Raw genomic sequence first — 18531 nt, 5'->3', positions numbered from 1 at the left:
CGAATTTGCTCGAATTTAGAGCGATTTACGATAAAATCTCAATTTTTTCCTCAACCTTTTATTAAATACCACGTTTAAAATGTAAGCTATGGAGGTTTTTCTTCTTCTTGCATACGTGTTGGTTGAAAATGAAGATTAAAAATTGAAAGTTGACGATGAAGACGACAGAAATTAAATTTTATATTAATTTTTCCAAACTTTATTTAAAAAAAAAATTAATGCAAGATACTTTTAAATCCATTTACTTCTTCTCCAAATCTATCATCTTAAACCAATAAAGCCTAGGTGTATGAAATAGTGGTGAAGAGCATACGTGAATAAGACAGATAAAGAGACAAATGCATTTATGACATTCTTATCAGCCATTATACATTTCTTGATTGCCCTGTCATCATAAAAAAAGAAAAATATAACTAACACGTGAAAACTAATAAAAATAAAGTGAGTATAGAGTTGCGAACATTCAATATTATTCACAGAAGAAGATATATATTATCCATTTCGACGTTTTTGTGGAAATTAATTCAACATACGAGAAATCTATCCTACAATCTTAAGTAACACGCGAAAACATAAAATAACGTGAGTATAGAAGCTCTCCACAATCAAATAGGTTCCATGGAAACATATTATCCATTTCCCTGTTTTTGTGGCAACTAATTTAACACGCACTCATCAACATCTTCAATCTTTACACGGTTTAGCTTTTATATAAATATATAGCTTCTCCTCATCAAATCAAGCCATGCAAACTAGCTTTTTCTGAAAAAGTTTGTTCATTCCATCTCTCTCTCTCTTTCTCTTTCTCTTAGTAATTAATCAATTCAAATCTATGGAAGCAACTCAAACTCCAAGGAAAGGTGATGATGGAGACCTGATTACTGTGCTGAGTATTGATGGTGGTGGCATTCGCGGAATCATTCCAGGAGTTTTACTGGGTTTCCTCGAATCAGAGCTTCAGGTAATAAGCTAAGACAAAACACGACTCTAGGGTTTTCACTGATATATATATAATACAGAAGCTATATGTAAATTAACTGTAGTCAGTGCAGCAAACTAATAATGGTGCATATGCAGAAGCGGGATGGTGCTGATGCAAGGCTAGCAGATTACTTTGATGTGATTGCAGGAACAAGCACTGGTGGATTAGTCACTGCAATGCTTACTGCTCTAGATGAAAACGGCAGACCCTTGTACGCAGCCAAAGATATTAAGGATTTCTACCTTGAGCATACCCCAAAAATCTTCCCACAGAATAGGTAAATATATGCCACACTTTACCATAAACTTCATACCAAATCATTTAAATCTAAATGCATATTTTATCACTGTGTACTGATTTACAGTGTGATTTTCCAAATACAGTGGCTGGAATTTAATCTCATCATTGATGAAATACAGCAGAACTCTGATGGGACCACAGTACGATGGCAAGTATTTACACAAGCTCATCAGGGAAAAACTAGGGGACACAAAATTGCAACACACATTAACCAATGTCGTTATCCCCGCATTTGATATCAAACACCTTCAACCCATCATCTTTTCCAGCTTCCAGGTTCATCTCTCCTCCTAATTATTGCCTAAAATATATCGTGGTTGCAAAAATTCACTAACTTGAAAACAAAAATTGCAGCTTTTTTTTACAGACTTTGCTACAAATTTTGAAGAAAAATCGTAGATAAGAAGGAATCCCATTGTGTGTTTGTCTTTTTCTCTGACGAAATTATTACTCTGGAATATGATGTCACAGGTGAAGAAGAGGCCATACTTGAATGGGTCGTTGTCTGATATATGCATTTCAACCTCAGCAGCACCAACCTATCTTCCAGCTCATTCCTTTGAAACCAAAACCAACCATGGTAGTTTCAAATTCGACCTTGTAGATGGTGGTGTAGCAGCAAATAATCCGGTATTATATAGTTTCATGAAATTATGTTACAAAACTAATCTTAATCATCAACACACACTTACAAGCTAAGGAGTGTGAATCAAGTTTTTATAACAAGTATAAAACACACTTACAAAATCACCAAGCAAGCACGTGATAGCTATGCTATAATTTGGCGTTTTCCAGGCACTGGTGGCCATGGCAGAAGTGTCTAACAAAATCCGCAATGAAGGGTCATGTGGAAGCTTGAATGTAAAACCGTTGCAATACAAAAAGTTTNTGGTGATATCGTTGGGAACAGGTTCTCAGCAACATGAAATGAAATACAATGCTGCTAAGGCATCTAAATGGGGCGTTTTAGGCTGGGTTATCTCCTCCGGTGGCAATCCTCTGATNGATGTCTTCAGTCATGCAAGTTCTGACATGGTTGATTTCCACATCTCCTCCGTTTTCCAAGCACGCAACGCTGAAGAAAACTACCTCCGAATCCAGGTTCTTTCAAAACATATATAAACATCTGCAATGATTCTCGTGATTTGCAAATGAAAACTCATGAGTTGAATTGTTCATATTCAAATTCTGTAGGACGATACTTTAAATGGGGACTTATCTTCGGTGGACGGGGCCACGGAGAAGAATTTGAATGGCCTCGTCCAAGTTGCGGAAGCATTGTTGAAGAAACCAGTTTCAAAGATTAACTTGAGTACTGGTATTCATGAACCTGTTAAGTCTAACGAAACCAACGCAGAAGCCTTGACCAGGTATATATCAAAACCCTACTTTCTCTCTCTCACACACACACGATAATTTAAGAATTTAACAAAAACTGTGTAAACAAAATCCATGAGTTTCACCATTTCACTATCTCTAAAATTACTCTAGAATAAATAATAATAATCACAAAAATCACTATAGAGTAATTTTGAACTAATCACATAATGACACGTAGATGATGTTCAAATGTTGTCAAAAAATGTTGTCTAAATATCATTATCCAAAAGAAAATGGATAATGATATTTAGACAATATTTTTTTGACAACATTTGAACATTGATTATGTGTCAATATGTGATTGGTCAAAAATTATTCCACAATCAATAATAATAATAATCATAAACACGTAATCAATGTTTAAATATTGTCAAAAAAATGTTGTCTAAATATCATTATCCTTTTCTTTTAGGATCATGATATTTTGATAATTTTTTAACAATTTTTTGACAACAAAACATGTGTCATCACTTTATTGATTTGTTTGAATTTATGTTAAAAAACATATTTGAAATTGGACCAATCATAAGTTACTATAAAAAAGTTATAAACAAAAGTTCTTAAAGGAATTTTTTCTTTCTTCTGTCAGGTTTGCGATACGACTGTCTGAACAGAAGAAATTTCGGAAATCTCAAACGTTTGTGAAGAATGGGAATACTTGAAAGACGAAGAGATAAGAGATACTTGGTGCTTGGCCAATATGAAAAATGATTAGTTTAGTGTTCATTTTATTTATATTTTGTTTTTTTCATTACAGTGAAGATATAGTTCATTGTCTGTATCACGATAATTAGTGTCCCTACAGTGTTATATCATGTACTGTAAACGTTTCGTGTTTCTTTGTTTTCATGTTACCAACGGCTTTGTAATGGAATTATTCTGGATTACACTATACTAATTGCTTCTTCATTTTATTTTAAAAGCATGTCTTATTTTATTTATATGTCAAATAACTATTATTAAATATTTCAAGGTGAAGTATGAAGGATGATTTCAGAATTATAAGATTCACATTCTTTTTATGAAAAAAAAATCAAATTATATAAACTAAAAATATTTTTTCATACAATTTTTTTTTTCAAATTACATAATCTACATTGCACAATTCGTAATGCTTTCTATAACATTCCAAATTATATGAAAATATATAATATAGAATGATGATCATTATAATAAAAGTTCATTGCTAGGTACAAATAACCTTTGTTGGGATGTCACACTTTCTTCCTTGATTTTATCTCAATCACAACATGTAAACAAAGAATGACAAAGGTGTTTTGTAATGACTATGACAACGTAAAAAAGTTCATTTCACCTTTAAAACAAACCTGTATATTCTGGAATTTATTTTGTAATTTAAATTTTGAACCATAAATTTCAAAATATATTTATTATGATATAATTCAAAATATCAATTTTGTATTCTGAATTTTACAATTTGTAACATATAATTAAAAATATATTTTGAATTTTTCTATTTATTTTAGATTATACAATCTAAATTATATATTTTATTTTTTATTTCCATTTATACATTTTGAAATATAGTTTTTATATTTTAAACTGTACATTTCATAAAAATTCTAATTCATGTAGTCCAGAATTCAAAATAAAAATAAAGGATAAAATTCAAATTTTAAAATGTATGGAGGTGTAAGAAGAAATTATGGAAGTGCAGAAGGAAACGCCTCATAGGCCTGGTACTTTCATTGGCTCCCACTTATTTGATGCATCGAGCCTTATTAAAGAAAACCCTAACTTTAGCGAAATGTGAAGTATCTTATTTCTCAACCATAAAAATGTGAAGTACTTGCTCTGTTTTACATTTTGCAAGTATGAAAGAAGATAATAATTATAACTACTAATTAAAATAAAATATTTAAAAAGGAGATATAATTTTATTAGGGAGATAGAAAATAAAGTGCTGAAAAAAGGAGCTAGGATTAAATGTGACATTTATGAAATTTTGCAGATACAAGTTGTGATAACTCGGGGTTTTACCAAAAGGTTTTAATCACTTAGTAAACTCAAATCAGTCAATGATTAATCCAATCTTTCAGTAAAGCTTAACAAATTTTATTAAAAAGAAATCCTAATTATGATAATAAAAAATAGGGTATAAATAAGATGACAAAAAAAATTCACACCCGTGGATATCTTGGGTTGTGACTAACGGGTATTTTAATATCGGTTTATAAATAGGTCGAGTGTGAGTATTAAACTATTTGACCCGTCGATATCTGTTATCTGCTAAAAAAATGAAATTAAGTTTTTATCCTTATGTTTAAATTAGGTTTTATTCTTTTGCTTCTTCTTGCATCTATGCAACAACCTCTTCACTTATCCATTTACTTTATTTGGATATATGTTTTAAATATTATTTGTATTTCTTTTACAATTTAATTTGGATTTCATTTAAAAACTTATACAACAATTTTTTAAAAATATTGGCAGATTGAAAAGGAATATCCACATGTTAAAAAAAATTCACGTATTTTTTCTATTTGGATATCCAGCGGGTAGCAGGTCCGGTAATAGGTACAGTTTTATCCAGTGAGTCGAGTTGCGGATAAACACTATCCGTGTCCGACCCGACCCATTGTCATCCTTATATATACACTTAATATAATCTTTCAGAACTATTAAAATATATTTATTATGATTTAATTAAAAAATGTAAGATGCAGTGCTCATAAATAAATAAATAATTGGTTGTCATCTCTTAATTCGGCATTTAAATATACATAACTTTATTTTTAAAACTTAATCGAAACTTTAGTTAATAATAAAACAATAATATTAAATGTAAGTATTTCACGCTTAAAATTAATAAAAAAAAATTATTGATAAAGAAAAAGTTAATTGTACGTGACGTATTTTGTAAGTTCACGAATACAATTTTTTATAACTAAATTTTTTGAAATCTGTATTATAAATTTGTATATGATAAATAATAATAATAATAATAATAATAATAATAATATTAATAATAATAATAGTTGAGTATTTTAATTGATTGACTTGAATGTATACAGTTTTACAATTTTATATTTAATTAGTTTCAGTTCTTGAAATATAGTTGTATTGTATTTTTGGTTCTACAACTTTTTATTATTTTAATTTAGTCCTACGATCTTTTTTATAGTTTTTAAATATTTTAGGTCATTTTCTTTGACAAACATTTAATAGAAAAAAGGGTAATAATTTATATATTGAAGGAAAAAATGAAAATAAAAAGTAAGATTTTAGACGAACTAAATTAAAATACTAAAGACTAAAACCAAAAACAAAAATTTACAAACACAAAAAAGTGAAAAAAATTGGAAGAGTTAAAAGTAAGACGTGACTATACTTAAAGAACTAAATATATATTTAAACATTTGATATTTTAGGATATATAATTTACAACAGTTTAGAAAGAAAAAAAAAATTCATCTTAATGGAGCATTTGCACTATGTAAACGATTGCTTAATTTCTTATCTACAGTTTATTTTACTTTTAAATGATAAAAAAAAATATGTAATCAATGTTGGGGATAAAATAAAATACTTATTTCTTATATTAATTGAATTTAGTCTTTAATTTTGTCTTACAATAATTAATGTGCCTCAATATATTATAATAATTTGTACTTATACTATGCTATTTGTATTTCTTAATTGTAAAAACTGATTAAATGATTCACATGGGGATTAAATTATTCACATGGGATGAAACTGTAATAAGCTTATAATAAAAAAAATAAACACAGGACACAACTCTGGTTGTTCATGAGTTGTCATTTTAAAAAAAATATATAAACTATGTTTAAATAAACTTTTACAACAAGAAGAAACATAAAATAATTTTATACATGTTATTCATAACTAATTTATACAAATTTTGTCAAAATTTTTTAAATCTTTTTAACCTAAACATAAATTAATACATTTTTACATTTTTTACGAAAATATAATTAAGTTAGTTTTAATCTGTTTATAAACTTGTATAAGCAATGTTATCTAACACGTGCCCTAAACTTATAATATTATAGAAACAAGTTGCTTTACACAAGTTGTCATTCATAAGTTAAAAAAGCATTATTATATATATTTATACATAAATAATTGTGGTAGCACACCCTCCAATTTTATATTTGATTTTGATTGGATCTTGATAAGATTTTGGATAAGTTGGAATTGTGTTTTGGATTATTCGTATTCCATCTACTTCTTTTATATCTAATATTCAACCTAAAATTATTACTTTCCAAATAAATAAGTACAACATTGCCTTTATATATTACATGACAAGTCTATCTCTTTTCACTTGCAAAGTACAATAAGAAAAACATAGTATATATGTGGTTAAAGATAATCAAAATAATATTACGTAATAATATACTCTTTAGACAAAGTTCATCTTGAAAACATCATCATCGATGTGCTCATTCTTTTACTTTAACATCGTTTCGAGGAGGAAAGAAAAAACGTTCTTTTCAATTATTAGTAATTATTAATAATATTTATCGATAAAGGTTAATTATTAGTAATTATTAATAATATGAAATTAGTGAAAGAATCTTTTTCATCATTATTCTAATTTGACCATATCATATTATAATTTTTAAATGTTATAATTTCTAAATGATATTAATGTGATTATAATTGATTTAATTATCAAAAGTCATTCATTAAACTTGATGGAATGATATGACAAGACATTTGCATGTTATAAGAACCATATTTATTTTGCTTATAACCATTCTTTTTTTTTTTTTTTATCAAGAGTACTAGTATTGTTGTGTGTAAATGGAAAAAATATAAACCAATAATCAAGAAGAGTCTGAAAAGTCTTGAGAATTTAATGAATTAATTATCATTTAAACAAGTCAGAAAAGAAAATTAAAAACCAAGAACGCGCCTCATACAATTATAGTCGCGTTATTATAAATTAATATATTAAGTCCTGTAACCTAGCACGTGCCTCATAAAATAATAGTCGCGTTATTATAAATTAATAAATTATTTAATTAATGATGGTTGGAATATCGTAATTTCTTTCCAATTTTTTAGGTTTTTGCATTGACTCATTGACTCGTGATTCATCAGAGTCCATGGTATTAACAATAAATATTACTTCTTGTCGTTAATGATGAGTTTTTTTTTTTTTCATTTTATTTATTTATTATGAAAATAAGTAATCTTGATACCTACCAATTTTAAAATGTTCTCTAGAAAAATTGTTTACATTAATAATTAATTAAAAAAATTGTTTATATTTTTGTGGATATAGATTAGGACGACTCTATTGTTTCTTTTAATATATTTATTTTTTATATTAAAAATTATTTAATTTACATTTATCATAAAAGTTAACCAATTAATTAACAATCCTCAATTAAGTGACAATGAAAAACTTTTAAAATATATTACAATCAAATTCTAAAAACACCTATTTTAAGTTACTGTATGCACACACACATTAAAAATGATATAATTTGACTAAAACATGCCCATTAAAATGCATAAAATGAATTTGTGAATTAATTAGTATTTGAAAATTATAACAATACTGTGAAACAAAAACTTGTGTCACAAAATATAAATGGAGTTAAACAAAAAGTTGATTTAGCATATAACACGTATATAAAATATATGTAACAGAGACTTTAACACAGATTTTGAATTTAGGGTTTGGTTGTTTGAAATCATTCCTCTATTCCTCTAGAAGACACAATTACCATGAGAAGAATTACTCTCAAAACCTTGTTTTATGTACTGCAAAAACAACACAACACAAGGGTTGCCCTAAGCATTCAAAATCATTCAGCTGTGTGGTCAAAGACACCATCTTAGCAGCCTAAATAGTAATTCTTTTCTTTCTGTAGTCTTAGTTCATCTATATATATATATATATATATATATATATATATATATATATATATATATATATCCATACGTCTATCGATTGTCCTGTCACCATCAAAAACCATAAGTAACACGTGAAAACTGATTAAAATAAGAGCAATGGTAACATGACACACTTTTACATGTTACCATTGCTCTTAATATAATGCAAAGTACAGAAGTTGTGGAAACAAGTTACCTATTTCCATGTTTTTGTAGGAACAAATTCAACGCGCTAAATCAGTCGTCAACTTGTTCATTCTTTACATGGTTTATGTATAAATATACAGCTTCTCCTCATCAAATTATGCCATGAAATTTAGAATTTTCTGAAAAAGAAGTAGTTTTCTTTGCTCTTTCGTAAGATCACTTCATTCCATCTCTCTCTCTCTCTCTCTTTCTCTTTGTCTCAGTAAGTCATCAATTGAGATCCATGGAAGCAACTCAAAAAAGTGACGATGGACACCTGATTACTGTGCTGAGTATCGATGGTGGTGGCATTCGGGGAATCATTCCAGGAGTTTTACTTGCTTTCCTTGAATCAGAACTTCAGGTAATAATCTTCTAGCTAAGAATAAAACGTTGTATGTAAATTAACTGTAGTTAATGAAGCCAACTAACTAATAATGATGCATATGCAGAAGCTGGATGGTGCTGATGCAAGACTAGCAGATTACTTTGATGTGATCGCAGGAACAAGCACCGGTGGATTAGTCACTGCAATGCTCACTGCTCCAAATAAAGATAACCGACCCTTGTATGCAGCCCAAGATATTAAGAAGTTCTACCTTAAGCATTCCCCAAATATCTTCCCACAGAATAGGTAAATACCACACTTTACCATAAACTTCATACCAAATCATTCAAATCTAAATCATATTTTATCAGCGTGTACTGATTTACAGTGTGATTTTCCAAATACAGTCCCTGGAATATATTCTCAACGGCGATGAAGTTCGGAAGAACTCTGACAGGACCACAGTACGACGGCAAGTATTTACACAAGCTCATCAGGGAAGAACTAGGGGACATAAAATTGGAACAAACATTAACCAATGTCGTTATCCCAGCATTTGACATCAAACACCTTCAACCCACCATCTTTTCCAGCTTCCAGGTTCATCCCTCTTCTCAATTATTACCTAAAATTTATTCTGGTTGCAAGAAGTCACTCCCTTGAAAATAAAAATTGTAGCTTTTTTTGACAGACTTTTGTACAATATTTGAAGAAAATTCGTAGATAACAAGGAATGTAATGTGTGTTTGTCTTTTTCTCTAACGAAAGTATTACTCGCAATTATGATGTCACAGGTGAAGAAGAGGCCAGATTTGAATGGGTTGTTGTCTGATATATGCATTTCAACTTCAGCAGCACCAACCTACCTTCCAGCTCATTCCTTTGAAACCACAACCCCCGATGGTCCTTTCAAATTCGACCTTATAGATGGTGGTGTAGCAGCAAATAACCCGGTATTATAAACAGTCTCCTTATATGTTTACTGCTTCAATTAATGTAATTTTAAACTTAGTATATACAATATGCTTGAAAGAACGTGATAGATAAGTTAATTTGGTATTTTGAAGGCACTGGTGGCGATGGCAGAATTGTCGAACAAAATCCACAGTGAAGGTTCATATGAAAACTTCAATGTGAAACCGATGCAATACAGTAAGTTTTTGGTGATATCATTGGGAACAGGTTCTGCGAAACAAGATATGAAATACAGTGCTTCTGAGGCATCTTCATGGGGCGCGTTGAGCTGGGTTTCCAACGCCAAAGGCACTCCTATAATCGATGTCTTCACTGAAGCTAGTTCTGACATGGTTGATTTCCACATCTACTCCGTTTTTCAAGCACGCAATGCTGAAGAAAACTACCTCCGAATTCAGGTTCTTTTAAAACATATATAAACATCTACAATGATTCTCGTAATTGCAAATGAAAACTCGTGAGTTGAATTCTTTATATTCAAATTTTGTAGGAAGATACTTTAACTGGGGAATTGACTTCGGTTGACATTGCCACGGAGAAGAATTTGAATGGCCTCGTCCAAGTTGGGGAAGCATTGTTAAAGAAACCAGTTTCAAAGATTAACTTGAGGACTGGTGTTCATGAAACTGTTGATTCTAACGAAACAAATGCAGATGCCTTGAAGAGGTATATACATCAAAACCCTACACACATAATTATAATGTAATATTTTATCAACAATGTAATTTTTATTAAAGAAAAGCCACACCCATGTGTTGTAACTTGCTTCAAATCACCGTTTCACGTATTCACTATTCTTTTTTTCAGGTTTGCGGAACGACTATCCAAACAAAGGAGATTTCGTAAATCTCTAATATCTAAGTACAATGGGAAATTTTCAAATATGAAGGGATGAGAGATAGTTGTTGTTCGGTCAATATGATATATGATTGGTGTTCTGTTCATTGCAGTGATGATCTATTTCCTTGTGTTGGGTCACAATAAATTGACTGTCCTTCTAAACCATTTGTTTCTATGATTTCATGTTACCGACGTCTTTGTAATGTAATCATTTGGGTTATACTATAATGTTTCTAAATTCATTTTATCTTTAAAGCTAACCTTCTTTTATTTATAAGCAAAATAAATATTATTAAATAACCATTATTCCAAATGAAGTCTTGAAAATGAATTTGAATGGTATTATTAATAGATAATTAAAATTGAATGTTCATAAAGCAGAAGTGGATTTAAGCCAACTTTTAAGGGAGGAGTCAATCAACTGAAAATTATTTTTCCAAACTTGTATGAATATGTAAAGACTAATACGGAAAGAAAATGACACTAATAATGACAAAAAAAAAACATTGATATTTTTAAACTCTTAATTATAAGTAAAATTCAATAAGCTCAAACAGACAATGTAAAATCATCTCGCATATATCCTAAAATAATGTTTAAGAAACATATTTTAGAAAATATTCTGTTTTTTTTAGTATAATATGTTTGGAAATCTGAGGTTAAAAATAAAATGAGTTTATTGTATGATACACGTTTTCAGAGTTTTAGTAGCTATCTAGATGAATCATTGTTAATTTAAATATTGGATTCATATCCCTTAGATCGATGCATTATTTCTGGATTGGCTAGTGGACAGTATAAAAAAAGATGAGTAAAATGAGAAGAGTAGCTGGTTAAATAAACAAATGAAGTGTGGAATATTCAACGTTATCTTGTAGTTTAAAACGATACCATCCATGTTATTTTAAATTGATTTATCACGCTATAAAAAAAGTAAATAATTAGAAGAATTTCCCTGTATGTTTGTGTAGTTTGGTTGGTGTATATATAGAGGTTCTCCTCATCAAAACTAGCCATGAAAACTAGGTTTTCTGAGTACCAATAAACTTGTAGAGAAGTTCAACCTCTTTCTCTATCTCTCACTGTATTCAAGTCCATGGCAACAATGAAAAACCTCTTTCTCATTGATTGTTCAATTTTAGCATATCTATTTGAAAGAAAAATTACTTATCATAGTTTTAATGACAATTTTATCGTTCACACAATTCAAAAGCAGACATTTTAGCTCAAACATATGCTTACTAGTCAGCTAATAATGTTTTGACATATTAGTACCATTAATTAGCTTATTAAATTTTCATATAATAAAAAAATAATAACAGGTATAATAATAGTCTAGCCAAAATTATTCATTTTTAAGATGCAAACAAAAAAAAATGGTCATTTAAAAAATTAAAACATTTAATTCTGGTTTATATGTTTGAAAAAAAAAAATCATAGTTTTATAATGACTCCATTATATATGGTAATTCAAAAGCAGACATTTTAGTTCAAACATGCTTACTAGTCAGCCAATATGTTTTGACAGATTTGTATCACTAATTAACTTATTAAATTTTCATATAATAAAAAAACGAAATGACAAATAGTGAAGCCAAAAGTATAAAAAGAAAAGAAAATGGTCATTTAAAACTATGAAAACATAAATTATTAGTCGCCATGTATGAAAATAAAATAATTAAACCTACAGAGGACCAAAATTGTCCGCATCAGAGGAACCAAAACAAAATTATAATCGAAGGGGATTTGATCACTTCCATATATAATGCTAAATAAAGTCTGCCATTGGTTAACGACGTGCATTATTGCTATATTAATATAATTAATTATTGTCACATCATGAAAGCAACAAATTGGTTGATTGTTACATTCTGGAATTGTATTTAGTATTATGTTAATTAGGTGCAACTTATTTTATAACTTTAGTCTATTCCTTCTATAGCTTAATTAACATATAATTAATGTGTGATTATGGTGTGTGCAGACCATAATTGTGATTATTTTCGTTGGTCTTTACGAAAAAAATGAGGCACATGCTAATTGTGATACATCCAAGGTTTTAAGTTATGATCTCAGTCGCGGTTTATAGAAGATGATGGGTTTATTAATTATCTTGGGTTGGAAAAAAAAGGTAAAATTATAGTTCTTGAAACTGAAAATTGTGTGGCATAAGTGATGGTTATGTTGGTGAGAAATTACATAGTAAAGAATCAATGGATTTGAAAATAAAAAACGATAAACAAAATAATTTGTATATGTTCTATTTATTTTCATCGAACTGGAAAAGCTATTAAATTGTCACAACTAGTGACAGAATATAATTGAGTATGATTGTAATAAAACATTAACCAAAATAGAAACTTAAACGTAACTAAACCCTAAACATGTCGCATACTGCAAGACATTGCGACGTATTCAGTTTCACATGTTATTACAATAGGTTATTTTTTCAAAAATTGGGTGAATGTCATATTCTTCATGAAAAACACATAGGTCGTCGTGGTCTTTCGGTCATTAATTTTTTCGCACCAATAACTATCTGAGTATTACTAAGTGGGTAATCATTTGATTTGGTATAAAATAACCGGAAAATATATTTTAACACCAATTTTTGATACTATTTTGACACTGCACACATGTCAAAATGTGATTGGACGATTTCAAATTAAAAAAAGTTGAGGCAAGGACATATTTGAAAGAGAAAAACCAAAGTTTATTTTTTTAATTTGAAATCGTCCAACCACATTTTGACACGTCATTTTGACACGTGTGAAGTGTCAAAATGGTGTCAAAAAATTGGTGTTAAAATATCATTTTCCAAAATAACCCAAAAGACATTGTTACTTTCGTGTACCTTAAAATTCGTAAGCCTCGAATTAGTCATCTCAAGTTCCTTTTTCATTACCTCCTTAAACTCTTCAACCAACTCGACTTTGCTTTCCATGAAGATAAGATCATCAATATACAAGGTGGGTGGAGGGAAAACACCTCTTCCGATGGACGGTGGCTCTCCAGCGACGGTGGTGGGATGATCACGAACGGAACTACGTCGAGACTGGGTGGTTTGGTGGAGGGAAGACACTTCTTCCGATGAACGGTGGCTCTCCGGCGATGGTGACTATGAGACGGTGACTAGCCGACGGTGCTAGCACAACGTTCGCGAGCACTCTAGAAAGTTCAGATGGGGCTCGAGCTCTCTCGGAAGTTTGAGAATGAATTTCAGATTCAAAATTCAAAGTTTACCACTTTCTCTCTCTGCCACCATGTCAGCATATTTCATTTTATTTTTAATTTCCACATGGACGAATCAAATTTAGACACATGTACTGTGTCTAAATGTTGTCCAAAACTGTTGTTCATATATCATTTTCCTTTTAAGTATAAAGTATGCTTATATGGACACTATTCATACCCATTCTTCTTAGAGTAGGTGTCAATACTTTTATTCTATGCTTGAAGGGTCTATTTTAAGCCATACATCGCCTTCTTCAACTTCAACACTTTTTTTTCTTCAACTCTTCGCATGTAATCGAGTGGTTACTTAACATAGACCTCCTATTTCAGAACTCCATTAAGAAATACAAACTTCACATCCATCTAATTACCATTTGTACTAGGCTATTAAGGAGAATAACAATCGTACTCTCTCCATCCTTGTCACATGGGTAAACACTTCATCATAATTAATTCCCTATTTTTGTTTGTAGCCTTTCACCACAAGTCGAGTTTTGTGTCATTTTACTTTTCCATTCGCGTTGATTTTTCTCTTGTAAATCCACTTTACACCAATTAAACTATAAAATTATGAAAATTAATTCGTTAGTATTAGTTTTCAAAGTCAATTAAGTTGCTGCTGCTAATTTATCATTGATTTTTAAATTAAAATAAGGTTTGACTTACATAAAGTAAAATCTATTTTTCATATTTATTCAATTTATTCATATTTCATTGACTAAATGATAGTAATTTCAAAAAGAAAAATCCCATACAATATCTATGTGTTGAACAAAATAAAATATAAAGTGATCTTTAAAAATAAAAAGCATGAATCTTTCAAGGTGAAGTATGGGTGACTTCAGAATTACAAATGTTTTTTTTTATGAAAAAAAATTTAGATTGTGTAATCTATTTTTTTGTTCAAATTACATAATCTACATTGCACAATTCGTAATGCTTTCAAAACAAACCATTGTATAATTTGGAATTTGTTTTTTAATTTTACATTTTAAACTATATATTTCCAAATATACTTTTTATTTTGCATTATAGATGACATAATTCAAAATATAAATTTTGTATTATGATTCTACAATTCATAACATATAATTAACAATATATTTTAAATTGTACAATCTAAAATATATAATATTATATTTTAGATTATACAGTCTAAAATATATATTTTATTTTTTATTTAAGTTTATTAAATTCGAAGTATAATTTTTTAAATTTTAAATTGGACATTCTAAAACATTTCGTCCAGAATTCAAAATAAAAATAAGGATAAAATTGAATACCCCTGGCATGTTGCTTTCCAATATATTGGCTCCCACTTTCGTTTTCTTTATTTGATGCATCGAGCCTTATAGAAAAAAAAAAAAGAAAAACAAAAAACCTAATTTTAGTGAAATGTGAAGTATCTTATTTTTTATTTCCCAACTATTCCAGTAGAGCTTAACAAGTTTTGTTAAAACAAAATCCTAACTATGATAATAAAAAATATGGTATACAGTTAATATAATATCTCAGAACTATTAAAATATATCTTTAATAATTTAATTAAAAAATAATATGAAGTGCTAATAAATAAATAAATAATTGGTTGTGACATCTTAATTCGGTAGTTAAAGATACTGAACTTTATTTTTAAAACTTAATCGAAACTTTAGTTAGCAATAAAACAATAATATTAAATGTAGGTATTTCACAATTAACATTAATAAAAAAAATTACTAGTGATAACAAAAATTATTGATAAAGAAAGAGTTAATTGTACGTGACATATTTAAGTGTTTATAACTAATTTTTTTGAAATTTGTATTTTAAATTTGTATAAGTTAAATAATAATAATAATTGAGTATTTTAATTGATTGACTTGAATGTATACAGTTTTACAATTTTATATTTAAATAATAATAATAATTGAGTATTTTATACAGTTTTACAATTTTAAATGATTCACATGGAGATTAAATTATTCACATGGGTTGAAACTATGATAAGCTTATAATTAAACACAATAAACACATGGTACACTTTGGTTGTTCATGAGTTGTCCTTTCAAAAAAATATATAAATTATGTTTTAAATAAAATTTTACAATAAGAAACATAAAATAATTTATACATGTTATTCATAACTAATTTTTAAAAATTTTGTTATAATTTTTAAATTTTTTTAACTTAAACGTGTCATATATATGACTGTTTTTCAATTCTTATTCAGATAGTCATACAAAGTATTATTATTGGAAAACGTCAAAACGTTAGTAATGGTGCAGTTTGTTGGTAAATTATGCTTATTGTTATTATGTTAATTATAAGTTTATATCAAAACTTATATATACGGATAAAGAAATAAATGATTATATTTATTGTGAATTTAAAATTTTATTATACTAATTAAATAATTATATTAATCACTTGAATATTGGAGTACTTTTGATAGATAATTATATTAAGAATTTTGGAAAACTATACCATGTGAGAATGATATTAGGAGATTTGGAGAAAAGTTGACCTGAAATATCTTATTGTAATTTTAAATTCAATAATCGAAACATTAAACATATGTTAATAAATTTTACATTTTTAAGTAAATATAAGTTAATTTTAATCTGTTCATAAACTTGTATAAACAATGTTATATAGCATGTGCTCTAAACTTATAATATAAAAACATAAGTTAAAAAAGCATTATTGTATTTATTTATACATAAATAAGTGTGGTAGCACACCCTCCCATTATTCTAGCTCCATTTTATATTTGATTTTGATTGGATCTTGATAAGACTTTGGATAAGTTGGAGTTATTTAGTACAATAAGAAAAACCTAGTATATTAGTAATTATTAATAATATGAAATTAGTGAAAGAATCGAGATCATAATCTTTTTTATCATTATTCTAATTTTACCATATCATATTATAATTTTTAAATGTTATAATTTCTAAATGTAGTAAAAAAAAAGTTAAATTCATAATTTTTTTTTTAATTCTACTAACAAGACGGTCTTATAATTCTAGAACGAGAAATTTTCAATTATTATGATAGTTTGCTTTACTTGTAACATCAATATTAGAAAAAGCAATGAAGAAGTGATGGTAATATCTTATATGTTTCCAGTTTATCCAAAGGTGAACAAAAATAAAAGCCCCATAACAATTTGCATAAGTTATTTTTTAATTAATATTTTTAAGATCATTTATCGTAACTATTTTGAATTATTAATATAGATAGAGATTATTTTTTTATTGATGATAATTTTTTTTATTCATATATGCAAAATAGAAATAACCATTTTCGTACTTAGTATTTTTTTTTAGATATGAAATGAAATATTTTATGTTAATAATAAATTTCAAATCCAATAATCTTATTTAAAAAATATTTCAAAATTAAATCATTTAAATTTCTTAAAAATTGCAAAAAAAACTATCTATCCAAACACATTAATGAATTAAAAAATTATTTAGAATCCTTTCATTATGACTTCAGTACAGAAAAATGGTGAGCATATATATATATATACATATATATTGTAAATAACTTTTGAACCTAAAAGTATATTAAAATTTAAAACAAAAACAAATTTTAATTTTGCACCTAAATTTATAAACTAAAATTATATTTAACTCGTTATTATTAAATCACCAACTAAAGGTATTGGATAACAAATTTTTTATATTATGTTTTAATTTTAGTAGATATTTAATATGAAATTTAATTTTACTTTTTATATTATGATAGAGATAATATTTTATTTGTTTTAACACAGAAAAAAGCATTTTACATATGTTGTTTTAAGTTTTTTTTTTAGTTTGATATATGCATAATCTGATTTATGTTTTTGAATCGAGTTGATAGTTGATTTTTGTTTAAGTAAGGATTATATATCACTAAGTAGTTAAAAATTCAGATAATCATTAATGGAGAAAAGATTCATTTCCGTCATAGATCTACCCTTTGACTTCGATTCACCTTACTAAAAAAAATTATGTGTTGTGACATTTTTATAATTAAAAACATTTTTTTTTATATGAGACGTTCTAAAATTCAATACAAATGTTTTATAATTTCTACACATTCTTTTCACTTATTAACACAGAAAAAACTTTTTACATATTGTTTTAAGTTTTTTTTTTTTAGTTTGTTATAGGTTAGATATATAGAAATTTAGTGTTGGCTTAATAATCATTAGTGGAGAAAGGACTTTAAATGTCTGTTATTTTGGATTTTTAACGTCAGATTTCGATTATGGGTGACGTTAATGAGACGTCGTACTTATAGAATCCGATGTTTATAAAGACGTCAGACATGACACTAACCGATGTCTACCGGCACTATAAAGACGTCGGTTAATGCCATGTTCGACATCTGACGTCTAAGGATACTAACCGACGTCTAAGAGCACTATAGATGTCGGACA

At 27.9% G+C, this 18531-nt stretch overlaps 2 protein-coding genes across 2 annotated transcripts; both read left to right on the top strand.

Annotated features, from left to right (window-relative positions):
- The first annotated feature begins 784 nt into the window (after positions 1-784).
- Positions 785-3324, top strand: LOC111240510 (patatin-like protein 2). Its single transcript, XM_022782236.1, has 7 exons — positions 785-961; positions 1078-1259; positions 1366-1558; positions 1754-1912; positions 2078-2383; positions 2477-2652; positions 3252-3324. The coding sequence occupies exons 1-7, from the start codon at positions 833-835 to the stop codon at positions 3322-3324; spliced, it is 1218 nt and encodes a 405-aa protein (XP_022637957.1). The 5' UTR covers positions 785-832.
- A 5529-nt stretch (positions 3325-8853) lies between these two features.
- LOC106764911 (patatin-like protein 2) lies at positions 8854-11143 on the top strand. The gene is made up of 7 exons (XM_014649350.2): positions 8854-9104; positions 9193-9374; positions 9476-9668; positions 9863-10021; positions 10136-10441; positions 10534-10709; positions 10851-11143. The coding sequence occupies exons 1-7, from the start codon at positions 8985-8987 to the stop codon at positions 10936-10938; spliced, it is 1224 nt and encodes a 407-aa protein (XP_014504836.1). The 5' UTR covers positions 8854-8984; the 3' UTR covers positions 10939-11143.
- The last annotated feature ends 7388 nt before the right edge of the window (positions 11144-18531 follow it).

This window comes from Vigna radiata, chromosome 6 (genome assembly GCF_000741045.1).
Source record: "Vigna radiata var. radiata cultivar VC1973A chromosome 6, Vradiata_ver6, whole genome shotgun sequence".
Lineage (NCBI taxonomy): Eukaryota > Viridiplantae > Streptophyta > Magnoliopsida > Fabales > Fabaceae > Vigna > Vigna radiata.
Note: the sequence above shows the minus strand (reverse complement) of the source record. Positions and strands in the feature narration are given on the sequence as shown.

Coding starts and splice junctions, on each gene's coding strand:
- LOC106764911 (XM_014649350.2), top strand. CDS start 8,985: ATGGAAGCAACTCAAAAAAGTGACGATGGACACCTGATTACTGTGCTG. Junction 10,022..10,135: donor GTGTAGCAGCAAATAACCCG/GTATTATAAACA, acceptor GGTATTTTGAAG/GCACTGGTGGCGATGGCAGA. Junction 10,442..10,533: donor AAAACTACCTCCGAATTCAG/GTTCTTTTAAAA, acceptor CAAATTTTGTAG/GAAGATACTTTAACTGGGGA.